We start from the raw sequence: 22,605 nt of genomic DNA, 5'->3' as shown, positions 1-22,605 counted from the left end.
AATGAGAAGTAATTGTTACTTGCTATTCCCTGCCACTTGCTATTAGCCTGGCACATTGCCAATGACTAATTTGAGTAAGCTTACTAAAAGAGCTAACTATTTGCCCTCACGATTGAGCAAGCATAAAATTACGTCACCGCTATCCATGCCGTTGCGTCATCACGTTGCGTCGTAATGGAGAACGGTATAGTAAGTGCTTCTATATAACAGCATATATTGCCTAGCGAATCTATCAAACTCGTGTGGCTTGGTTAGTAAGATGTCAGACTAGCGAATAGGGGGTTCCGATGTCTCATCTTTTGCGATACAGAATCTTTATTCCAAGATTTTAATAGCTATAGCTGGGCACGCACACATACACACGACCAGCTTTGAGAAATATATTTATATACATACTTTTCAAAGTTGTCTGTCGTTTGTTTTCAAGTATGTCCAGCTATAGTTATTAAAATCTTGGAATTAAAATTTCACATGATGCTGGATTTCAACTCACACAGATTGCAATTGCAGTTTTGCAATCTTATTATTTAACTACGAGACAACAGAAAGTCTTGCAGTACACGGCACATGTATTAATACTACATAACGGATGCATTTTTGTCGTTTTCATATAAAAACGGCAAAATTTAACTCTATGAACTCTATGACACGCGATGCTTTTTCATTCTCGCAGTATTAGGGTTAATTTGTTTTCGGCAAAACGATATTAACAATAGATTCTCTCAAAATTGAAATTTGGTGATTAAACTCTATTAACTCTATGAAACACGATGCTTTTTTTGAGTTTTCGTGAACTTCTACTTCCGGCTTTTCGTAAGGTTTGATTGCTAAATCACGGTGGAGGTCAATACTTTTAATGTGGACCATTATATTATTCCAAGTAGGAATGGCCTCTACATTATCTCACCGTTCCGTCAGACAAAGACAGTACATTATCTTATTTTTGCATTTGTACCAGTATTGAGAAGTAGCAGTATCGTCATATTCAGAGTTTTGATAGTTGCTTGTGGAGCAGTAACTTTTTAAGCACACACTTCTATGCAAGAATTGCTATTATTAGTTCAAAATATTCCCAACATTTATTTAGTTTTCTCAGTTCGTATAAATTGTATCATGAAGAATCATCTCCTATTGTAATTGTAGCAAAACAGACTTAAGTTAGCTACTACTTGCTAATTATTTCGAATTTACATTTAAACCCTTTTATAGTAGTTTAATATTTTAAAATTTGTTTTACCTGCACAACAAATTTTGCTCAAGATATGAAATGTAAAAGTTGTTTGACAAAGTTTGAAAACTTTTACAATTGCTTTTATTTTCTCTGTTAATTTATTTCGATTACACAAAACACTTTTCGAAAGATATTTAGTTTGAAATGTAGAATGGCAAATGTTGTTATGCGTTACATACAAATAAATCTTCTTTTCAAAAACGTTTTATTACCTGGGCTACGCTGGGTTCTACAGCTAGTCTATATGTATATTTTTCAAACTTTGTCGTCATTGAATGTGTCCAGATATAGCTATTAAAATCTTAGAATAAAGAATCCACATCGGCGAAGATTTGATCTCGGAACTTCCAATTTGCCAGTTCGACGCCCTACCAATTTAGCCACACAAGCTTGATGGAATCGCTAGGCGATATATGTCGGTATATGGGAGCAAACGGGCTACTGCTTTTGATCATGACGAAAAATCGTGGCCGTAAGTCACAGAGAGTGGTACTTCTTATTGGTCAGCTTACTCAAATTGTACATTGGCAATGTGCCAAGCTGATAGCGAGTGACAGGCAACTCTCATTGTTTATAAACTGATTTTAATATGCAGACAACACCGGGTAGCCCAGCTAGTTTATAGATAAATTAAAAACTAGACTAACAGGATGTATCTTAAAGGTTGACTTGCAAAAAAGTATACATTACAGTTATTTGGTATCAAAAGGTTCACCATGTTTTACTCTGCTAAGTTGTAGGTTCAAAATATGTGGAAATGTGATTACAAGCTCGTAGAGGATGAAAAACAAACAGTTAATCACAGCCATCACAAAAACAGCCATAGGTTGGAACCCCTCTCAAAACAGCTCAAATATGACGTAGTTGAACACGATGTGCTTCTGTTAACACCTTCATGCGACCTCATTCGTCAAAATACTTTCACGAATAAACTTCACGCATTCAATAAAACCATGTCTACTGTCTTTAGGCATCTATTTTGTTATCATCGTAATGCTGTCACTTTGAGCACTGATATCTCAAAACCTGGCCTAAAAATCAGTTTAATTTTTTACCCTTAGCTGGAAGGGGCATACCATCCTTTGATAAACATGAGGAGCCTGTTGGTCACCTGTGCTGATCGAAAAATGCACATTGTAAAAATTGCTTGACCCATTTTGTGGGAAATATGGGTCACATGATAAGATTATGACTAGATGATTATAAAAGGCTGAAACTGAAAAGAAATTGTGAAGTAGCGAGCATCTACATGTATATTTGATAAGGGCTTTTTGGTAGAACCCAAAGTGTTAGTCCTAAACTAGTGCTCCGTGACGTGTTATAATGAAAAGAATAGTGGGAGACTCAGTCGTACAAACTGTGACACGAACAATTCTATTGAGCTCTCAATGAACTTGCAAACAGCAGCAGTCACTGCAAAACCTATAAACAATGTTAACACTATCGTCTCAAACTAACAGTGATTTTGACCTTTAGAAAAATCCAGTAAGAGATTAGATGACTCAGTTGAATCATCTAAGGGATATACTTCCTGTCTTTAAAAGTTAGCTAACTATAATAAATCGGCTAAATACAATGTCTCATAATGAATGGTTAACTTAATATAACAATATGAGCAGGACAGGAAGGATACTAGAAGTAATATAATAGCATAAATAATTAAAGTAGTGATAATTAATAAAGTTAACTAATAATTAATGTTAAGGATGATGAAGTAAAACAAAACTATATCTCTACTATAGGTAATAATAGCAGTTTCTGTCTGACCGTCCGTCTATCATCTCCAAAGTTTGATGTTAGGATAAAATAGAGCATTCGATAAGACTACAACGCGTGACATCCAGCACCTACTTATTGCCTTTAAATATTTCTGCGCAACAGCTGCTTAATCTCTGTGCTTAACCCATTGAACCCTAACCACATTACCCTTGCGGCTTTACGTAGGGTGTGTCAGAAACCCTAGTGGCCGCAAAACTGGCATTGGCACGACTCTGTTTACAATCACTGTTTCTAAGCAACAACGCAAACCAATCTGTTTACTTTTTGCGTGAGATGTTAGACCAGAAATTTCACTTCTATTTGTAACAGTTTTGTAACACATAAGGTTGAGGTATATAAGATTATGTGACACATACAGTAACTGTATAATTATTGTAAAATAACTAAATATAAATTATAATTGTCATGTGAGACTAGCATAAACTCAAAGCTATAACTGTCATATACAAAGTTAGAGCTAAAACTAACATTAGTTACTAATTCCAAGTTTTATAGGAATTATTGACAGGCGGTGCATGTGAGTTGAAATGCAACCTGACAGGTTGTTACAACAATCCATGTATTGATCGGTATTTAAACAACCACTATCACTAAATAAACATACATTATAACAAAATAAACATAACTAAACAAAATGAATGAACATCCCTAATACTTGGGAGTGAGAACAAAATGTCTTGGCTGAAAGCTAGCTGAGTGATAAATAAATATAAGAAGGAAGCTACAAACCTTGTAAAAGTAGGGGATGGAGCAAATAGCAGCCCAAAAGATTGAACCAGTTTTGACAGCTTTAATCCAGAGGTAGTAGGTTAGGAGCATGCAGAATATGGCGATTCCTTCGTTGTCATAAGAACCAGCGACTGACCTGCTGATATAGCCCGGTACTATGGAGATGAAGGCAGCAGCCACCAACCCTGCTGATTGATCCTGCATGAAGTCAACAAGTCATTTTCAATTTGCTCCTTATACTAAACTCTAGTTATGATTTAGACATCATGCCAAGCTATGATGATGCCTCATTCTGAACTTTGACCTCTCTCTCATGTACTAGTTATCACTTTGTAGTCAGTATGTAGCAAATATGCTGTAGTTAGAAAGTTCCATAGATTTCATGTAACACATGAGGTTCAGGTATATAAGGTTATGTGATGCATACAGTAACTGTATGGTTATTGTAAAATAACTACATTTAGATTATAATGGTCATGTGAAACTAGCATAAACTGATACCAGCTATAACTGTCATATAACAAGTTAGAACTTAAACTAAAATTAATTACCAATTCCAATCTTTATAAAAAATATTGACAGGCAGTGCACGTGAGATGAGACGTAACACGAATGGGATATAAACTAAGACCTGCTAAGTGAATATGTAAAAGTTGAATGATTGTTTCTTTTTTTGCCATTTTAAGTCAGCTGATGAATGTACAACCCTTATCTAGGTATTTGTTGCTTAGGAACACACATTTAACCTTCATGATCTCAGCAAGCTAGCCAGCTATTATTGCCTTCAAAGATGCACACAGAAGAACTGCAACAAACCTTGAGCTCTTTGGTGAGAAAGTATGTAATAAAGGGAGTGAGGCTCAAGAAAAATGGGAACCAGGGAAACACAGATGTTTCTGATGTCAAATTCCATGTTAAAATAGTGCAAACTTCGAACAAGGCAACTGATGTGACCATCAAACCTGGATACCAATAGAAACACATCAGGCTTTACCACAAGAGCCTTTAACCTTTATCTATAACAATAACACATATAATGCCAGTTATCTATACTTTTTATGCCGCTAGTTAAGAAAATTGATCTGTAAAATGCTGTAAAAGCCGCAATGATTTTAGTTTCAACATAGGAAAAATGGAAACATGAACAAGCGTGGGTAGCTAAGGAAAATTAATGTGCAAAGACTCCTTTGACCATTATTATTGTGACATTTTATGGCAAGTATATATATAAGACGTGTCATTAAAAGAGATTACCGTAGTTTATTCCTGTTAAAACTAATATCAGAAAACAAACAGTAACTAAACCATTCTCCTTACTATCACTATTATGAGCAAAGCCAGTAAATCTGTCAAAGACTAAGCCATTGTCAAGACAACATGATTATAGCATGGCCATACCAGGATGCTAGATCTGAAACCAGATACTTATCTATCTGACAATGTACTCAACTGTCAGAATAAATAAAGTAGCCAGAAACAGTATAGCAGGTTTTTAACCATTTTTAACAAAGCTTCAATACTCCAACGCTTGTAGGCAAGGTTGAAGTACTGCCTCTTGCCCTGCAACATACTGCCCCTACCAGTGGGCAATAGGTTGCCCATGGGCAGGGTCCAGACTCTTCCCGTGGACAACATACTGCCAATGAGCATGGTCTATAGACCCTGAATGTATATTTACCGTCTTACATAAAGTATTCAGCCACACCATGTTATATGGCCCGAGCACTCATTACTGGCAGTTGCCGATTTCTGTGCTCTTATTTAACTGACTGTGCGAGACATGAGTGGTAACTAGCATAAGACACTGCATTGCGCTGACACGAATTTAAATGTCACACTTCATTTCACTACGACTGCTGAAGACTTGACCACAATGAGACTGTTAGAGTTCTTCTTTGGTTATCAGTTAGTATTAGATTAAGAATTTACATTTTTTTATATTTAAAAAAAATTATCGATTATGGAAGTTCCCAAGAAATGCTTAACTGACACAAAATATCAATCATTTATTAATGAATGGATGTCAGTTATTTTAAACAAAAATTACAAATAAAACAGAATGTTTTATGTGTGTTCAAAGTGTTGCTGTGTTAAAAAAGTTCATTAGTCTCCGCTACGCAATGAAACATTAACACTCAATATAAAGACAAGTTTTGGATCTTTGAATCCAACAAAGAAACAACATTTTGCATATAATCCATAATTGATATTCACACCTATCATAACTCTGTAATAAACCTAATGGTAACCTTTTCTATATCTGTGTACATGGATATACATTGTAGCTGTGTGTGACGATCTTATTAATAATTATTGCATAACAAGATTGTGAACAATAAGCAAGGCTTCTGTTAAAACTATTGTATCTTCATAGCTACTGTAAAACCTTTAATTGAACAACCATCATATTTCGTTATTTGAATACAGGTTCCCAACCTACGAACTAGTTACGTTTCGAATGATTGTTCGTAAAGTGAATTTGTTCGTAAGTTGCTTCAGTGCAATATTTTGTATTATAATTTATGTTTAAGGCCTATATAAGTATATTGAGAGTTTATATAAGTATGTTTAAGGCTTGTATAAGTAACCTGTATTGGTTTGTACTGAAAAAAATATTTAATAAAATGGAGATAATACATTGGTGGACGCCGGGCCATGACACATGACACTATTATATTGTTTTAATCGTTATGCTATCACTTATCGTTGTCGTCTTATTTCTTTGTATGTGTTGTCCGTTTATTATATCGTTGTTTCACTCGTTATGCTATTGTTATATCTGATATACCGTCATAACACTATCACTTATCGTCACTTATATTGTTGTCATACCAACACGCTAGCGGTCCTATTTATTCACCTTGTTAGCAGGTGTTCTTACCGTTTGCCGTTAGTCGGATCGGTTGATATTATTGTATATAAAGAAGTCTGCACATTTAGTTGAGCAGAGCAGATAGCCGTATGCTCCTCGGCTAGTTTCATTCGCTGATTAATAGCTGAATGAAACTACACGCACTCTCTTCTCTTTATTTATTGGTCTAGATCGTGCCAAGTAAAGGCCGGTAAATCCCTTTACAATACATACAGTTAAAATAAAAAAGTTTTTTGCGCACTAGAGATACGTTCACGCACCTATGCACTGCAACGAACTGGGCACAGAAAGGTGGATACTGGGTAGTGCTTCTGAGTAGTGCCTACGCTCAGACCTGTTCATATGTACCGTTGTTCGTAATTCAAATGTTCGTAAGAAGGGAACCGTCTGTACCACTATAAAAGAGTTGAAAGAAGAGCGCCACCCTTTAATTGAACGCCAGTTGATTTGGCCGCCACCTTGACATTCTTTGATCTTTGCGAAATCATAATAGCGAGTGATCAGTTAAAAGGTGTCCGCAAACTCGTACTAATAATGACTTGGTTACATCAACGATAATTAGTTCTTTCGTTGTTTTTGTTCGTATCGAAGACCATTTACAATCTTGAAGTGGGACACAGGCTGTGATATCATCGCGGGTTAATTGCAAGCAATATATATTAACTGGTAGAGATTTTTTTGGCTTCTCAATGCATATTTTAAAGACATATTGGACAAGTTGGAGGTAAGTTAGCCGATTTATTGCATCTAACAAGGTTAATATTGATTCACCAGAAGGAAGGCAAAATATACGTGGCATTCACTTCGACTGTAAAAGAGCTACATTTATCTTCATAATTTTGACGAGACATTTGAAAAATATGACGCCAGCCTCTATTTGAACGCCACCTCTATCTGACTGCCACCATAGAGGAAGGGTTGAAAAATAGAGTGCCATGGCATTCAATTAGGGGTTTTATGGTAACTAAACACAACATATAAGGTGTAGAGATAAATGCATTATAAAGGAAACAGATCTGACCTATTAACAGTAGAAATACTTTACTCAAGACAACCTATTACAGTTGATGCCCCTATAATGTACACATCCTATAACGTAAATTCTACATGACATACAGAACTTCTGGCAAGTTTTAGCTTGACTAGCATGACAACCGGTCAGACCACTTCAACGAATGAAACATTGGAGATAGGAAATGACACCGTCGTACTACCTTAAACCGATGTTGCTTTAATTGTCATGACAACTAGCCAGGCTTCAGAAAAAGTGAGCGTTATTGGCCAAGCTATTAAAAATACTTACCCTATATATGAAAAGTCCACGAATATTGGAGAAAATATTATCAAAACTGACTATGTATTAGAAACTACAAGAGGTGCTGACAGGATTATCTCCAAACCTGGCACGAGTTTGGTAACAACGACTGATATTGACTGTCTTGTTGAAGATAATCGTTCCACTTCTGAAGCAACTGAAGCTGACCTAGGTACTACGAAGCAAAGTTTGAAGCCGTCAGGACAAAGCGTAAATGCGACAAATGATCTAGTTTATTCAACAAATGACCTAACAACTAATATATCAGCCTCGGTGCCATAATCACAGAAACCCGTCAACAAGTAGCAACTCATGAAGCGGTCATAAATGGACCTGACAACCATGTCACAATACAAGATGTACCTCAAACAGTTGACACAACCGGGTGAAGCCATTTTTGGCCTGACTGTGACACGCGGGACATTTGAATGCTTCCTCAAATACTTAACAACTCAAATGTGAACTTTTGCTATGATTTTTGCTATTTTAGGCAGCACTTGACACCAACTATCACTGAATGAGATTTCATCCTTGTCAGGCAATGGATTGAAGAATTATTAAATATTAAAGCTGGTGTGACGCGCGGGACCATAATTTGACATGAAAAACTTTCGACTCATGACATTATTGTTTGGCATGCTCATATCTCTACAACCCTCCTACAAGAAATATGTACTGTTTCATTTTCATGCCTACTTTTAATGATTCTGTGAGGTTTGAGAGAAGGCAACCAACTGTGATGCGCAGGACTGTGACGCGCGGGACGAAAATAACATTATGAAAAATCCAAAATTTCTCTACATTTTGCAGTTGTTAGACAAAAAATTGTCACGATTTGAAGTTACAACATTGAATATACATGTGGCAAACTAACTGACAATTTAAAATTAGTATATATCATACTTAGTTTATTTAAACATGAAACATAAGAGAACATACGATTTAAAGATTGTCAGACTTATGCAGTAAACTATTTTTCTTACAGGTTTACTTGCAACAAGTTTCACATTACAGTTATTTGGTATCAAAAGATTCACTATGTTTTACTCCGCTGTGTTGTAGGTGCAAAATGTGTGGAAATGAGATTACAAGCTCTTAAACTCTAAAAAATGAACAGTCAATTGCAACCATCACAAAAACGCCATAAATTGGAATTCATCTTCAAAACAGCTCAAATGGGACGTAGTTAAACAAGATGACTTCTGTTTACACTTTCATGCAACCTCATTCGTCGACATATTTTCACAAATATACTCCATGCATTCAATAAAATCATGTTTATGGTCCCTACGCGTTTATTTCATCATAATTGTAACACTGTCATTTTGAGCACTGATATCTCAAAACCTGCCGTAAAAGTTTGTTTAATTTTTCAACCTTAGGTTGAAGGAATGCATACTATACTCTGATAAACATGACGAGCCTGTTGGTCACATGTGATAGACAAAACAAGGTGCAGAAATTGTTCGCGCTATTTGGCAAGATATACGGGTCACATGATCAGATTACAAATAGATGATTAGACCAAGCCGAAACAAAACTGTAACATAGCAAGCATATATATTTGATTTGGGCTTTTCGGTAGAACTCGAATTGTTTGCCATAAGCTAGTACTACAATACATTTTATATTGAGCCCTTTATTGGCCTTTTAATTCACGTGATAACACCACGTGTCAAAACAACAACCAAGTTGGCTTGAGTACGTCAGCAAAATAAAAAGATTCTAGCCTGCGGCGCTTTCGTAATGGCTGCGATTAATCGTTTGTTTTTTAGCTTTTAAGAGCTTGTAATCACATTTGTACATATTTTGCACCTACAACACAGCAAAGTAAGACATGGTGAATTTTTTTTAACCAAATAACTGTAAGGTGAATTTTGTTGCAAGTAAACCCTTAAAATCATTACATTCCGCCATTATTATTTCCTCCTTTTCTAGTAAAAGTATTTCTGTGATATGATAGTTCCTGCTGGTGCAATAACTGGGGATGCTTTAAGAGGAAAGTTTGTGAAGCGCCCAGCATTTGTAATATTTAGTTACACAGCCCATGAATACCTGTCATTGTGAAACAAAGGAACTCATTATGTTATTCAACTTCTATATTAGTATTTATGCATCCTTTCGTAAGAGTATTATACACCTCTTACGGAACCACTCATCCCCCTTTATTTAACCATTTTTAATATGATTAGGAAACAGCTTTCTGGACTCTTGGTAGCCTAACACGCAGATTTGTTATTCCAACTTCCTAGCACCTGCTATTATACTGCTTAGCATAAATGTTATCTGCTTCTTTGTACTTACTCGCTTACTGCCTAGGAAGCTTTGCAGCGCCCAATCGTCTGTGATCTACGGATGTGACGATTGACTAACTGATTAGGCAAACATATATAAGCCTGCATAGATCAGAAACAATTCGAATTCCATATTTTACTCACGCTCTACGTATCACTCTGCTCTTGTATCACTCTTTATATTTTTAGACTTGCGCAATTAGCATCAGCCATTGACTTGATTAGCCTTCATATATTTTATGTTTTTGCAATTGAAAGTTTGAATTTTTAAAAAATATAATCTGTTTTTAAGTTTTCAGCTAAAACAAACCAGTCTAATTCTTGTCATTAAATCTACACCTGAAATACAGTCCTCTAAATTCGCAAACCATAAACCAACTACTTGAACCACCAATCCAGCACTTATAGTTAATAATCCTTTAAAACCGAGGGTCATTACAAGTTCCTCTGGGTGGTTTTTTGTCATTGGGGGTTGGCCGCATAAACTTATTGCGCGCACGGTGCATATACTTTATAGTGTAGCTACTTTCATGGACTTCCACTGCGAGAATTTCTCCAATGTTGACTCCAGAGCCATAGGCCAATGCGACTATCATTTGTGGTGAAAACTGCGCTAGTGTTGGTGAAATATCTCGTGGTTACCTTTTGATTAGGTTCGCTGATCTGTGTGTGTGGAATTGGCTGTCAGGGAGAAAGACTCCATTCCATCAGAACAACATCACTACCTTTTTTATTTGCTATGTGATAGCACAATTGAATGCCATGAATTATAGCCACCGTGGACTAGGTTTCTTTGCAGATCTACGCTGTTCCAGTAATCTTATCTTTTGAGATGTAGAATACCTTCATTGGTTTCACTGATTTGGAAGTTATTGTTGTTGCAGCTTCGCAAATTACTTTGCCAAGTTTGCCACATACCTTTTCTGGTGCACTACCATTAGAACCTGTTGTTTGATGCTTTCCCTCAATATCATCTCTTGCACATTTGCCATGTGATGTAATTTTTGAAATCATACTTTACAAACCCATATTTGGTTCAAAGATTACCTCATGATTTGACGGCATCACCACTAAGTGTGTATCAGCAGGGTAATCTTCACAAACTCCATGTTCTGAGTTACAAAACTTGACCAATTAATTCCAATTTTTAATTTCTCTCAAATAAACTGGCTTTTGTGACTTGGAATATCAAGCGTTGCTTTCACATGAAGCGTATTAAAATGAAACCTCAAACAAAGGCAGACAGCGTCATATTATTAAAAATGTCCCACGCATCACAAATACTTTCATGTGCCTATAAAACAGAAACTTGCCTTATTTTCAGCAAACTGGTGAGTTTGGCTGAGGCATAGCAGCCAAAAATTAAATTATGGATAACAAATTTTTTACTTCAGATAGCTTAGGAAGAACAGGCTGCAACTAAATGCACTAAAATGTGACGTGTGGGACAAACTATTCATTGCTCGCCTGAATGGTAAGGAAAAATAGTGTTTGTTCAGAAAAAAACACTTGGGCTAAAAAATCTACTCTGTATTGATTATAAAAGAAAGGCTAAATTTATTTCAGAATGAATGGCAAAGTTGAGAGAAGATGACCTATTGTCCTGCGCGTCACACACGATACCAGAAAAATCTACTTGCATGTCCCATATCATCATGAGAGAAAATTTCATTATAAAAAATTTCATGTTTCTGCATGTCTGAACATGTTTACTCACTAATTGACAGAAAATTACGATCACAAAAGGTAGAAAAAAAATTGCCTATGTGCGTGACACTATGCCTAGCCTTGCCCAACAGCATTTTTATTGAGCACTCGGGGAGCCTTGCCTGAACCGCCAACAAATGTCAATAGAACCAGCTATTTGTGGAGTCATGAATATTCTACTGTTGCAGACATAGCCAAAGACACGCTACAGGTTTTATCAGCCAATCCAAGTAATACATCTACAGAAAAAGCTAGTTGCCTAAACACAACCGAAACATATACTTTTCGATTCTTGTCAGATAACAAAAGACAAGCAACCGCCAAAGCTGCACTAAGACTGATCCTATGAGAGTGACGACTGGATGTTGACCACGCAAAATGAGTCGCGCTTAAACGCACAGCAAACATATTTTCAATCAGTTGTATAGTCCCAACAGTTATACTCCCAACAACCTGTTGACAATAAAAAATAAAAACCTCTCACCACCAGGCTCTTTTGCCTCTCAGACCTCTATACAGTCAAAAACGATGGAAACGGGTGAAGTACCTGACTGATCAAGTCTGGTATAAGTGGAGATTACAGTATCTTCAGAAGTTACGGAGAGGGCAAAAGTGGAACCAAGTCTGGAGATATGGTAATAGTTATGGTCGATGTTCTACTTAGATGCAACTGGTAAACTTTTAGTGTTTAAACATTAAACTGTTAACTTATAGTAAAACTAGTGAATATTTTACTAGTTTTACTATAAATTAAGGGGAGTTGCTGTAAGCTGTTTTATATTACCGGCAATGCACAGTAATATAAAACAGCTTACAAACAGTGGCAGGGAATGTAATTGGCATTCGCTAATTTGAGTAAACTAGCATATGCATTGCTAAACTTCCTAATAAGAGCAAGCTTCAGCGATGTTGTGCGTAACACAGCATTGTTATGCCTTGCTATGCAGAGCCTTTCCACACTGAACATAGCATTTCAACCCTGTGCATATTACGCACAGCATTTTTATGCATATTTTAACTACTAGAAATTCCACTGTCATACAGCCCACGACCAAAGAGATGGCCAGAGATACTGGCAAAAAAATAAAGGGTACTGATGGTTGAGAAATGCAATATTAGCAATCAAATGGCTCTGCAGTGCAATAGGATAACTGCAATGGTAGCTGTAATGTACTGGGTGTGGGTGTTATTATATACAACAATAAGCAATAATGAATGGAAAAGATGTTTATATTTTCCCCCTGCAATAGGAGAAATGCAATATTGGCCAATATTAGAAGTAAAATGCACTGATATTCTTAGAATAATCAATTTTATTAATATAGTAATAATAGAAAAAACAATACACAATTTTGATTACATTTCAAAACGTAATAGGTAGCAATATCGAGAAGTGGTATTTATATAGGTTTTTAGAAAATTTATTTAAAAAGTGTTTGGTCATGACAAACAACAACAATGAAAGGAAAATATTACACGTTTATATCTCTCCCTTGCAATAGGAGAAATGCAATGTTGGCCAATATTATAAGTAAAATGCACTGATATTAAGATAAACAATATTGTTAATATAGTAATACAGCAATAATAGAAAACCTATGAGCGTTCATGCGTCTCGAAGATTTCTGCAAACTGCAGCAAAATAAAAGCTGTTCTTAAAGTGTTATAAAGCTGTAGGCCTAATTTACTGTAATGTATGTAATTCAACAACAATAAAGAAATATGTTTATTATAACTCTGAAATGCAAAATTAGAAGTAAAATGGCAAGCTACTGTGTACTATACACAGTTTGAAAGTTGGTTGCGTTGAATGTAGAATGGTTTTGATAAGCGATCTTTAACAGAAATTCTAGAATTCTAGAAATTCCACTGTCATACAGCCCACGACCAAAGTGATATTGGAAAAAAGAAAGGGTACTGATGGTTGAGAAATGCAATATTAGCAGTCAAATAGGATAACTGCAATGGTAGCTGTAATGTACTGGGTGTTATTATATACAACAAATAGTAATAATGAAAGGAAAAGATTATATGTTTATATCTCTCCTCCTGCAAAAAAAGAAATGCAATATTGGCCAATATTAGAAGTAAAATGCATTGATATTATTAGAATAACCAATATTATTTATATAGTAATAATAAAAAACCAATGCACAATTTTGTTTACATTTCAAAACGGCATAGATAACAATATCACGAAGTTGTGATATTTATATAGATTTTTAGAAAATCTGTACTACGTAGTCATTGTCCTGTAGTCATCCAAACTTATAATTAATTATTGCAATAATCTCATTAGAACCGTTCGAAAAAATATCATCGTCATGCCTTTACTTACACTGCGTTAGATTTTTAGAAAGTCTGTACTACGTAGTCATTGTTCTGTAGTCGTCCAAACTTATAGTTAATTATTGTAATAAGGAATGTTAAAAAATATCATCGTCATTTGCTTGCCTTTACTTATACTGCGTTGGACATCAGTTAGAATGGGAAAATATTTAAATGTGTTGGCAAATGAAAATGAAAAAATTGAAATCAGCAAAAATGAAACGATTTCTGTACTCCTATGTTAATGGCCAAAACCTTCGGCAATTCGACAATGCTATAGACTGGTAAAAAGTGCATGTTATTTTTTCGTGAAATGCGCAAGACATCTCCATACTTCATCGTTCTATTATCTGTCCCTCGGCGTTTTAATTTCCGGTCTTAACTTTTATTAAACCAAGCTTTTCAAGCGTTTTGTGGCGATTTTCGTTGAAATTAATCTGTCTATTTGTGTATAATCCGATCGGATGGGTAAGTTTTAAGATATTATCATAGGTTTACAAAGACTTGGTAACATATTTAAATAGTTTTAAATGTGTTTTGTATCGTTATTATACTTTAACGACTTTAAATTCCGATGCTTAAATTTTTTGATGAAATTTCTTGACGAGGGTTCGTCTCATTTTTGATTAATAATTTTTGTAAGTTGTGTGCGCATGCATTTATCATAAAACTCCCACACTTCCGCTCCGCTCGTGTGGTCGTGGGAAAATAATAGCTATCTGCTCAATGAACCAATTGTATCCCGCGCGGCCTAATTTGTTACATTAGTCTCCCTGTGGGTGGGAGGTTCCGAGATCAAAGCTGCTGCCATGCAGATTTTCATTTCTAGACTTTAATTGCTATAACTGTACACAGGAAAGACGAAAAACAAAACACCAACAAACACATGTTTGGTCTAGTTTTTCCTTTTTGAAAGGCCAAAGGGATAAGTTTATAAAGATCTTGGAACAGATAAGACAAATTACATGTACTTTACTGTTTGTATGATATAAACGTTTCTAGAACAGATTATTCATGTTGTATGAGTGTCTACTATACAATACACCATCGAGTTACGGCGTCCCTGTTTTATGGTTTTATCGCCTTACGATGCAAAACAAGGTGTGTTTTTTTTGTCCTCTCCTTATGGCATTTGTTTCGCCATATGGCATTAACACAAATGTCTCTCGAAACTTTAATTTATCAGTCGGTATGCTGCATACGTTGAAGTCACAAAGATGCCGATCTGTTATTTGCCGAATTCCCTCCCGTAACGCCTGAAAGAGATACAAATCTTGCTCTCCCTCTCTCAGTTTAGCATTCTTCGTGTTTCGTAAAACAATAAATTAAGACGATAACGAAATTACAGTTTAGTAAAATATTTACCAAAATTAGCTTCAAGTGTGTTTAGTAAGCTAAATTCATTTAAGTTAGATTCAAAGTTTATGGTATACATCGGTCTCATATTTAAGAATTTCATTCGATTTGTATTATACATAGTAATGTTACATTTTATTGCAGATCATAACCACTAAATTGGTTGCTGTTGACTATAGGTACTAAGGTTTATAAACTATTCTGTTCCTAATTTTAATATGTATAGTACATATATACAATTTTGATATTTTATTGCCAAGAGGTGTTTGCATTAAATAATGTCTATGTATTTTAATATACCTCTATCAAATCGCCTTACGATGCCAACACTGGAACAAATTAATGCTGCATGATGGAGGTTCACTGTAATAACAACATAAAGGTATTACAAATGAGACTAGTATTTCATTTCTTTAGCAACACCTTGGCATGCCGACACCATGCCGACATTACCTGTCAAACAATTTACTTATAAATTGTTTGACAAGCAATGTAGTGTTGTAGCAAGGCTTCTAATACGGATGCTTTTTCCATACTGCCCTGTCATCACTTCTATCATTGATGCAATCCTATCTCTGCAGTCTGACACGCTGATCTGTCATAGCTTCCAATACTGATGTATTCGTAACTTGGCAAATTATCACGCTTTTGTTTTAGCGTTACAATATCCGTGATGCCAATTTCAGCGTGAATGCTGCTTTCTGCAAGCTTTCAAACTTTCCAATCCTGACACATACTGGCTTTCAGGTGAAGCCAGACCCTGGCTTAATCATTTGCAGGAATCCATTTTGATCATCTCCTATCTATATGCTGTTTGGTTTTTGGTCTTTATCCGCCTGTCACAACAATGATCATCATCTCAGTTCATTAACATTCATTACGTACTTCTGTATTTTGTCTTTGTTTTGGTTAAGTAGGCTCTATGGGCGTGTCGTATTGCAGTTTCTCAATCCTCATTAGATGACTCTCCATCGCATAGCCAATTTGCTTCAGGTTGAAGAATGTCGATCACTCTTCTGTCAATTTTAGGTGGGTCATCCGGGAAAAATATTGCACTCGCAATATCATCGTGACAGTCAACCGCATTGGATATATGTATATGTCTCCTAGATTTGGAGCACGTTATCTCGTCAGGTAAGTCCAGTATTAAGTGTGGGTGCGATCTGGGGTTATCTGCTGTGTGACATAGTATGGGATTGTCTGGGTACGCCTTTGCTTTGCCAATTAGGCTGCAAACCAAAATAATAACAGTTGTCAGAGCAATCGGTCCTTCTGCCTCTTTCAAGATGATTGTCAGTCTTCCTGTCATTAGGCTTGGGCTGAGTTGAGCTTTGTGGCTTGGCTTAGTCTTAGTCATATCAATTGCTGCCTTTTTCTTTCTCCTTTCTGGCTTTTTTTCTTTCATATCACAAATAGCATTTGTCTCCCTAAGGCAACTAGTGCTTTGAGAATTTTCTTCGTTTTCTGTAATTGTAGGATCACTAGAGGCTGTACATGTTAGTTTCTCGTCCTCTGCGATGGCCTGTTGGGCATTAGAGCTTTCTCTGTTCCATAGTTGTGCCATACGAGTATCCAAGCTGCTAAGAACGTGTGGTTGTACTAGTAGTTCCCTTATGTATCCTTTGGGTATCCAGGTTGCTGTTCTGGCCTTTGCTTGCATCGTTTGCGTTTCCTTGATCGTTTTTCAGATCGCTTTGATTGGTTTTCGAGGGTGTTGATTTGTGCTATTGTGTCATCTGTTGTCCAATGTACTTCTCTCTTGCCTTTCCTTATGTTCTTGAAGTTCTCTTCTCTTGTAATATTTTGATGTTGCAGTTTTTGGTTACACTGTACATCGTTTTGCCTCTGAGCTGGGATATTTTCTTGATTCAGTATATCTTCCCTGTCTATTTCTAGTTGTGCCAGCTCTGCTTTATATACTCGATTCCAATTCCCCTCATCAGTATTGTAATTGCTCGTCCATGTTAATAAGTTGTACCATTCTTCGTTGGTTGTTGTTTGTATTGCATTGGGCTCCGTATCTAGGATAATGGCTTTATTATCTGCAAACCATTTGATATATTCTCGCAGTTGTTCATCTAGTTCACGCTCCTCTGTATGTTCACTGTTGTCATCAATGCGGTTTTCTTCTATGTCTAGCTGCTGCTCTATCTGTGGCTGAGGGGTTGTCTGTTCTTTCTGTGGCTGAAGAGTTGTCTGCTCTCTCTGTGGCTGAAGAGTGGTCTGTTCTACCTGTGGCTGAAGAGTTGTCTGCTCTCTATGTGGCTGAAAAGTGGTCTGTTCTATCTGTGGCTGAAGAGTTTTCTGCTCTTGTTCAGTTGCAGCACAATCAAGCTTCTCCTCTACATGAACTGTTGGTGTAGGTAGGTTTGGGTTTAGATTGTTTACCACTCCTGTCTTATTAGTGTTTTGACCTTTATGACTATTGAGAGTGTTGACAGCCCTCGGCTGGTTTCTGGTATCTCGAAAGCGCACCATGCGATTGTGTTGGACCATTTGTCTTTCTGGTGTAGAGTTGGCTGCTCTCCTACAAAAGTAGTATTGTTGACCAATTGTATTGCAGTTTCTGCATACGGGTCTGCCATCCATTGTGAACTCTTGACCCACATGCTGGCGATGATGTACTCTTGCTGTTTGCATCTGGTTCTGTCTCCATGATTGTCCTTGAGGCGCTCTTGAAAAGTTGTTATTTCTTTGATTTCTCCAACGATTATCAAACCTCCTGTCTCAGTAATATTGTGTTTGGCCGTTTCTATGATTGCCGTGAAATTGTCTACCCATTGGTTTATTCCATGTTCTTCTATCTCACCAGTTTGAGTTAGTTGTTGCATTACCACCGTAATTTCTATCTTGCTGGAACCAGTTGTTATTATTATCATGCCCACGTCTGCTCTCTGCTACTCTCTCAGCTTCTCTTAGCTCCAGGTTTTTCAGGCTGTGCTTCATTGCCTCCATCCGTTCTTCCAGTCCTTAGTCACGATTTACTGCACTAATATTTGCGTGTGCTGACTCATAAAGTAGAATAGCATTTGTCTTTTCCATCCTTTGTGCTGCTTTGAAGGCACTGTCTGCTGTAGTAATGCTGGGATTGTTTAGCAAGCCTCTCTTGAAGGTCACTGGCAGGCCTCTGACAAATGACGATAATATTATTTGTTCTAGCGCATCAGCAGTCATTGTGGGAAACAGTCTTTTAGCCATAGTTGTGATGCTTGCGTAGTAGGCCTACTTGCCAACACTTTCAGACTCCTGTTTTACTCTGTTGTTTAGGTCTACTGTATTAGCTATTCCATCTGTCACTGCAAATTTTTCCGCGAGTTCAGATGTGAGTATGTTATAATCTTCTTTAATGGTTGGATTTCTGGCTATTATATTGCGATAAGTAATGAGAGCGCCTTCGGTGAGATATAGTGGGAGTATTTTTCCCAATTTTTTCGCGGAATACGTAAGGCTTGGCAGTTCGGCTCATAATTGTCTTTCCATTCACTGAAAGTGATTTCTGCTGAGGGTCCATTTGAGAACTTTTCTACTTCAGGTAGTTTTGTAGCTACATTTATTATATTTGTAGTTTGCCCATCTGCTCGTGTCATAATTTGTTTTGCCGGCGGTCCATGCAGTCGCTTGGTAGGTAGTCCTTGTGTTTGTTTGTCTAAGTCGAAGGCCATATTTGACCAGACTGGCGGATCTGTATGTGTACTCATTCGATTAGTCTCTTATGTATATTTGGTAATTTTCTGGTGGTGGTGGTTGGTAGGTTTAGTTGCTTTCCTTACATCCCTTTGGCATGTTCTCAATCTGGTATTGACGCAATTTCTATGATTAATTCCTCTAAATTTAAAATTTCTAAATTGCTTTTGACATTTTCTAACTATTGGATCTTTCGATGCCTTTAGGCGTTGTCTTGCTGCTTGCATGTATTATATGCTTATCCCATGGTCTGGCTGCCTTTCCTGTTGGTATGTTATATTCCCAATATCTCCACACAACATTGTTGTGCAACGAAAACTGAATATTTTATATTTGTTGTTATTTTAAGAAAAGACAAGACTTGTTTTTGATGAATGCTGATGAACTAAGGTGTGTTATCAGCTAAAAGATTTATTTCAACAATTGTTAACTTTTCTTTTAGATTATTTATTTAAGGTCACTACAACAGCTTTACGTCTGCCTTTTTTGGACCATCATTTCCTAACCGCCATATCTTTTTTGCCAGATCGACAAACCTTTTCTCGTGTCCTGTCCGCCTCCTTGTTTGCTCAATGCATGTTCAATACATGTGTCAGTCTTGTTTTTCCTTCAAACTGATCTCATTAATCATTGTTACTCTTATTTTCATCTTAAGCATTCTCAGCTCTGCCAGAACAAATTTAAGCCACTAAAACTGCTCAAAACAGTACTTTGAGTAATAATAAAACTACAACTTCTGCGTACTTCATAAAATTTATCAATTGTTGACAACTCCAATAATACAATCTGAATTTGGCTAAACTTACTGTAGTTTATGAGCCTAAAGCCAAACTCAAGTATTATCTGCTACCCAAAGAAACCTTCTGTCATTTTGTTATTTTTACAATGATGAACTGTCATAACTGTTACATTTAGTCAAATATCTACTATATTGTAGTAGTAAGTTTCTACTTGCAGAGGCTAGTGAGAATGACGTGTGATGATGCAAGAGCAGTGATAAATGCTGTAAGCGTACACAATGATAAACTGATTGTCCTTGACTGCATCAAAAGGTTAGTACATCGGGATCCCCGATGTTATATTTTTATGCTTTTTTATAGTTCCCTTCCTTCTTGATACTAGCTAGACAGTTAAATATCTTGACATCTACTTCCTTAAATAAAAAGATTTTTGATAAAGGACATACATGCATGTATTCGTTTAAACTTCTTACTAGGTATATTTGCTATAAGCAGTGGGTTGACCTAGAAGTTGTCATCTAATGGGTAGATAATGATTCACTAAATTACTGACAAGTACGTACTTTCTATTGTGTATGCAAGAAGTATAGCTGCATGATACCTGTAGACAGTAATGCCAATTGTTCACAGAGCACTGGTTGACTGCAACACCGAACTTGGAAAAGAATTCATATTGAGCTCCTTTCCTTATGAAGAGGATAAAGTGAAGGCCTTGAGAATATTGGCTACAGTAAGAAATACTTTTGAATCATCATTAGTTTTACCTGTTCTACCCAATTTAGGCTATAACTGTTGACTGAGTCTACAGTAAATTTGCTGCAATTAAAAATAGCTACAATAAGGTAGTAAGATAAACCCTACAAGTTTGAAGAACTAATTGCTATTTTCGCCTGTGGTACATGGTGCTTTGGCTATAATAGTGTATATTGAATTGGCTTTTTTGTGCAAATTTATTTGTTTTATACAGGTGCGTTATGATGTTCATGATGTCATGGCAGCTGGGGGTCATCAAGGATATGCTGCAGTTGGAGGACTATTCACCCAATCACGACCATTGGAAGCTCACCTATTCGGACCAATTCCTGAACAATTGCAAAGAGCTGCGGTAAGCACTCCTAGTTTGATGTTGAGAAGATGTAGAACCATGGCTATACATATTTAATATGCATTCCAGTAACTATAAATTTTATTTGATGGTTTAGGAACAATGTTTTGAGGCATTGATATTACATAGTAGACATCGTTGGCAGTCCTGTGCAGCATGAGAAATTGACATGAGGAACCAGTATGTGTGTAGGAACCTCGTAAAGTGGTAAGGCAGTGCAGTGGCTAGCGCCAGTCTGTAAAACGGAAGATGTGAGTTCAATTCTCAGATGAGATAATTGTTTTTGCTAACGTTGTTATCGTGGCTCCAGACGGACGAACAAATAGTTACAGCTCTTATTATAGTAAAGACTATACAACAGCTTATGGACACTGACAACTGATGTAGTTGCCTGCTGCTTGCCATTCGCCTGGCACATTGCCAGTGGCTAATTTGAGTAAGCTAGTACTTGGAGTACTTGCTAATAAGAGCAGTGAGAGCAAGCATAAAATCACGCTGCACCACGCAAAACGGTATACAAATTTTCACTCACAGAGCGCCATAGTGTACATCGCGCAATAAATCCATCAATGCTTAATCGGTAAAATATTTGCCTGGTGAACGGGAGGTTCTGAGATCAAATCCTCTGCGATATGGATTCTGGATTTTATTTTAATAGCTATAGCTAAACAAACCGAAGTACACACAAACACACAAACTTTAAGATTTATATATATATTATATATGAGTTTTTAGGGACATGGTGAAATTAAGATACCAAAGACTGCTCAGCCCGGAGTTGTACCATCGGTGTACACCGGACATCCTTCATACGCTTATCCTCAAGATAAGACATACGCTGAGGTCAGAGGTTACCCGGAGACAGAAGGTTATCCACAGGAGACAGAGCCTGAGCCGGCATATCCTGCAGGTGCTCCTCCATTGAGCACTACAACCAGTGGTGCCCCAGCACCTATGAACTGGCCCAGCCTACACATGAGGTAGAGTTTATCTTACAGTGCTTGTAGCTAAATACGCCTTTCATTTTTCTGCGTAAATTAACTACATGTAAATAGCATGAAGTAATCCAATGATGTCTATGTATTTTGTTAGAGAGCCAAGCTTTCAGAGAGATGTCAGCATTGGACAGAGAGAACCAAGCGCTATGCAGTCATTCACTCGAGGCACTTCAATATTACGACCTGACATGACCTGCTAATCACCTGCTGACACCTGCCTATATGCGTTTTGTCACAATTTTAAACCCGTTGCCAGCATGCAATGATAACAATATGTCACTAATCGCTAGGACACAGTTTTCGTCAACTATGTATAAATGTCTGTTGCTTCTAAGTGTTGCTATAATTGAAAAAACTGCTCAATATGAAGGTCACACTAAATAACTGTAACCGTGTGCAAACAATCTTACAAATGCTTTTTATCTTTTCGGCTGTCACGTATTTTATTAGTCCTGAAGGGCTTTACA

At 36.7% G+C, this 22,605-nt stretch overlaps 1 protein-coding gene and 1 pseudogene across 1 annotated transcript in view; one reads left to right on the top strand and one right to left on the bottom strand.

Moving 5' to 3' along the window:
- Positions 1–4,723, bottom strand: part of LOC137393011 (dolichyl-diphosphooligosaccharide--protein glycosyltransferase subunit STT3A-like) — a 117,785-nt pseudogene extending 113,062 nt beyond the window's left edge.
- Positions 1–22,338, top strand: part of LOC137394328 (uncharacterized) — a 481,712-nt gene extending 459,374 nt beyond the window's left edge. The window contains exons 3-7 of the mRNA XM_068081046.1: positions 20,253–20,347; positions 20,666–20,765; positions 21,003–21,140; positions 21,876–22,120; positions 22,233–22,338. Of these exons, the coding sequence (XP_067937147.1) occupies positions 20,253–20,347; positions 20,666–20,765; positions 21,003–21,140; positions 21,876–22,120; positions 22,233–22,338 (684 nt within the window). The remainder of the gene's footprint in view (positions 1–20,252; positions 20,348–20,665; positions 20,766–21,002; positions 21,141–21,875; positions 22,121–22,232) is intronic.
- Positions 22,339–22,605: the final 267 nt, after the last annotated feature.

This window comes from Watersipora subatra, chromosome 4, assembly GCF_963576615.1.
Source record: "Watersipora subatra chromosome 4, tzWatSuba1.1, whole genome shotgun sequence".
Taxonomy (NCBI): Eukaryota; Metazoa; Bryozoa; class Gymnolaemata; order Cheilostomatida; family Watersiporidae; genus Watersipora; species Watersipora subatra.
Note: the sequence above shows the minus strand (reverse complement) of the source record. Positions and strands in the feature narration are given on the sequence as shown.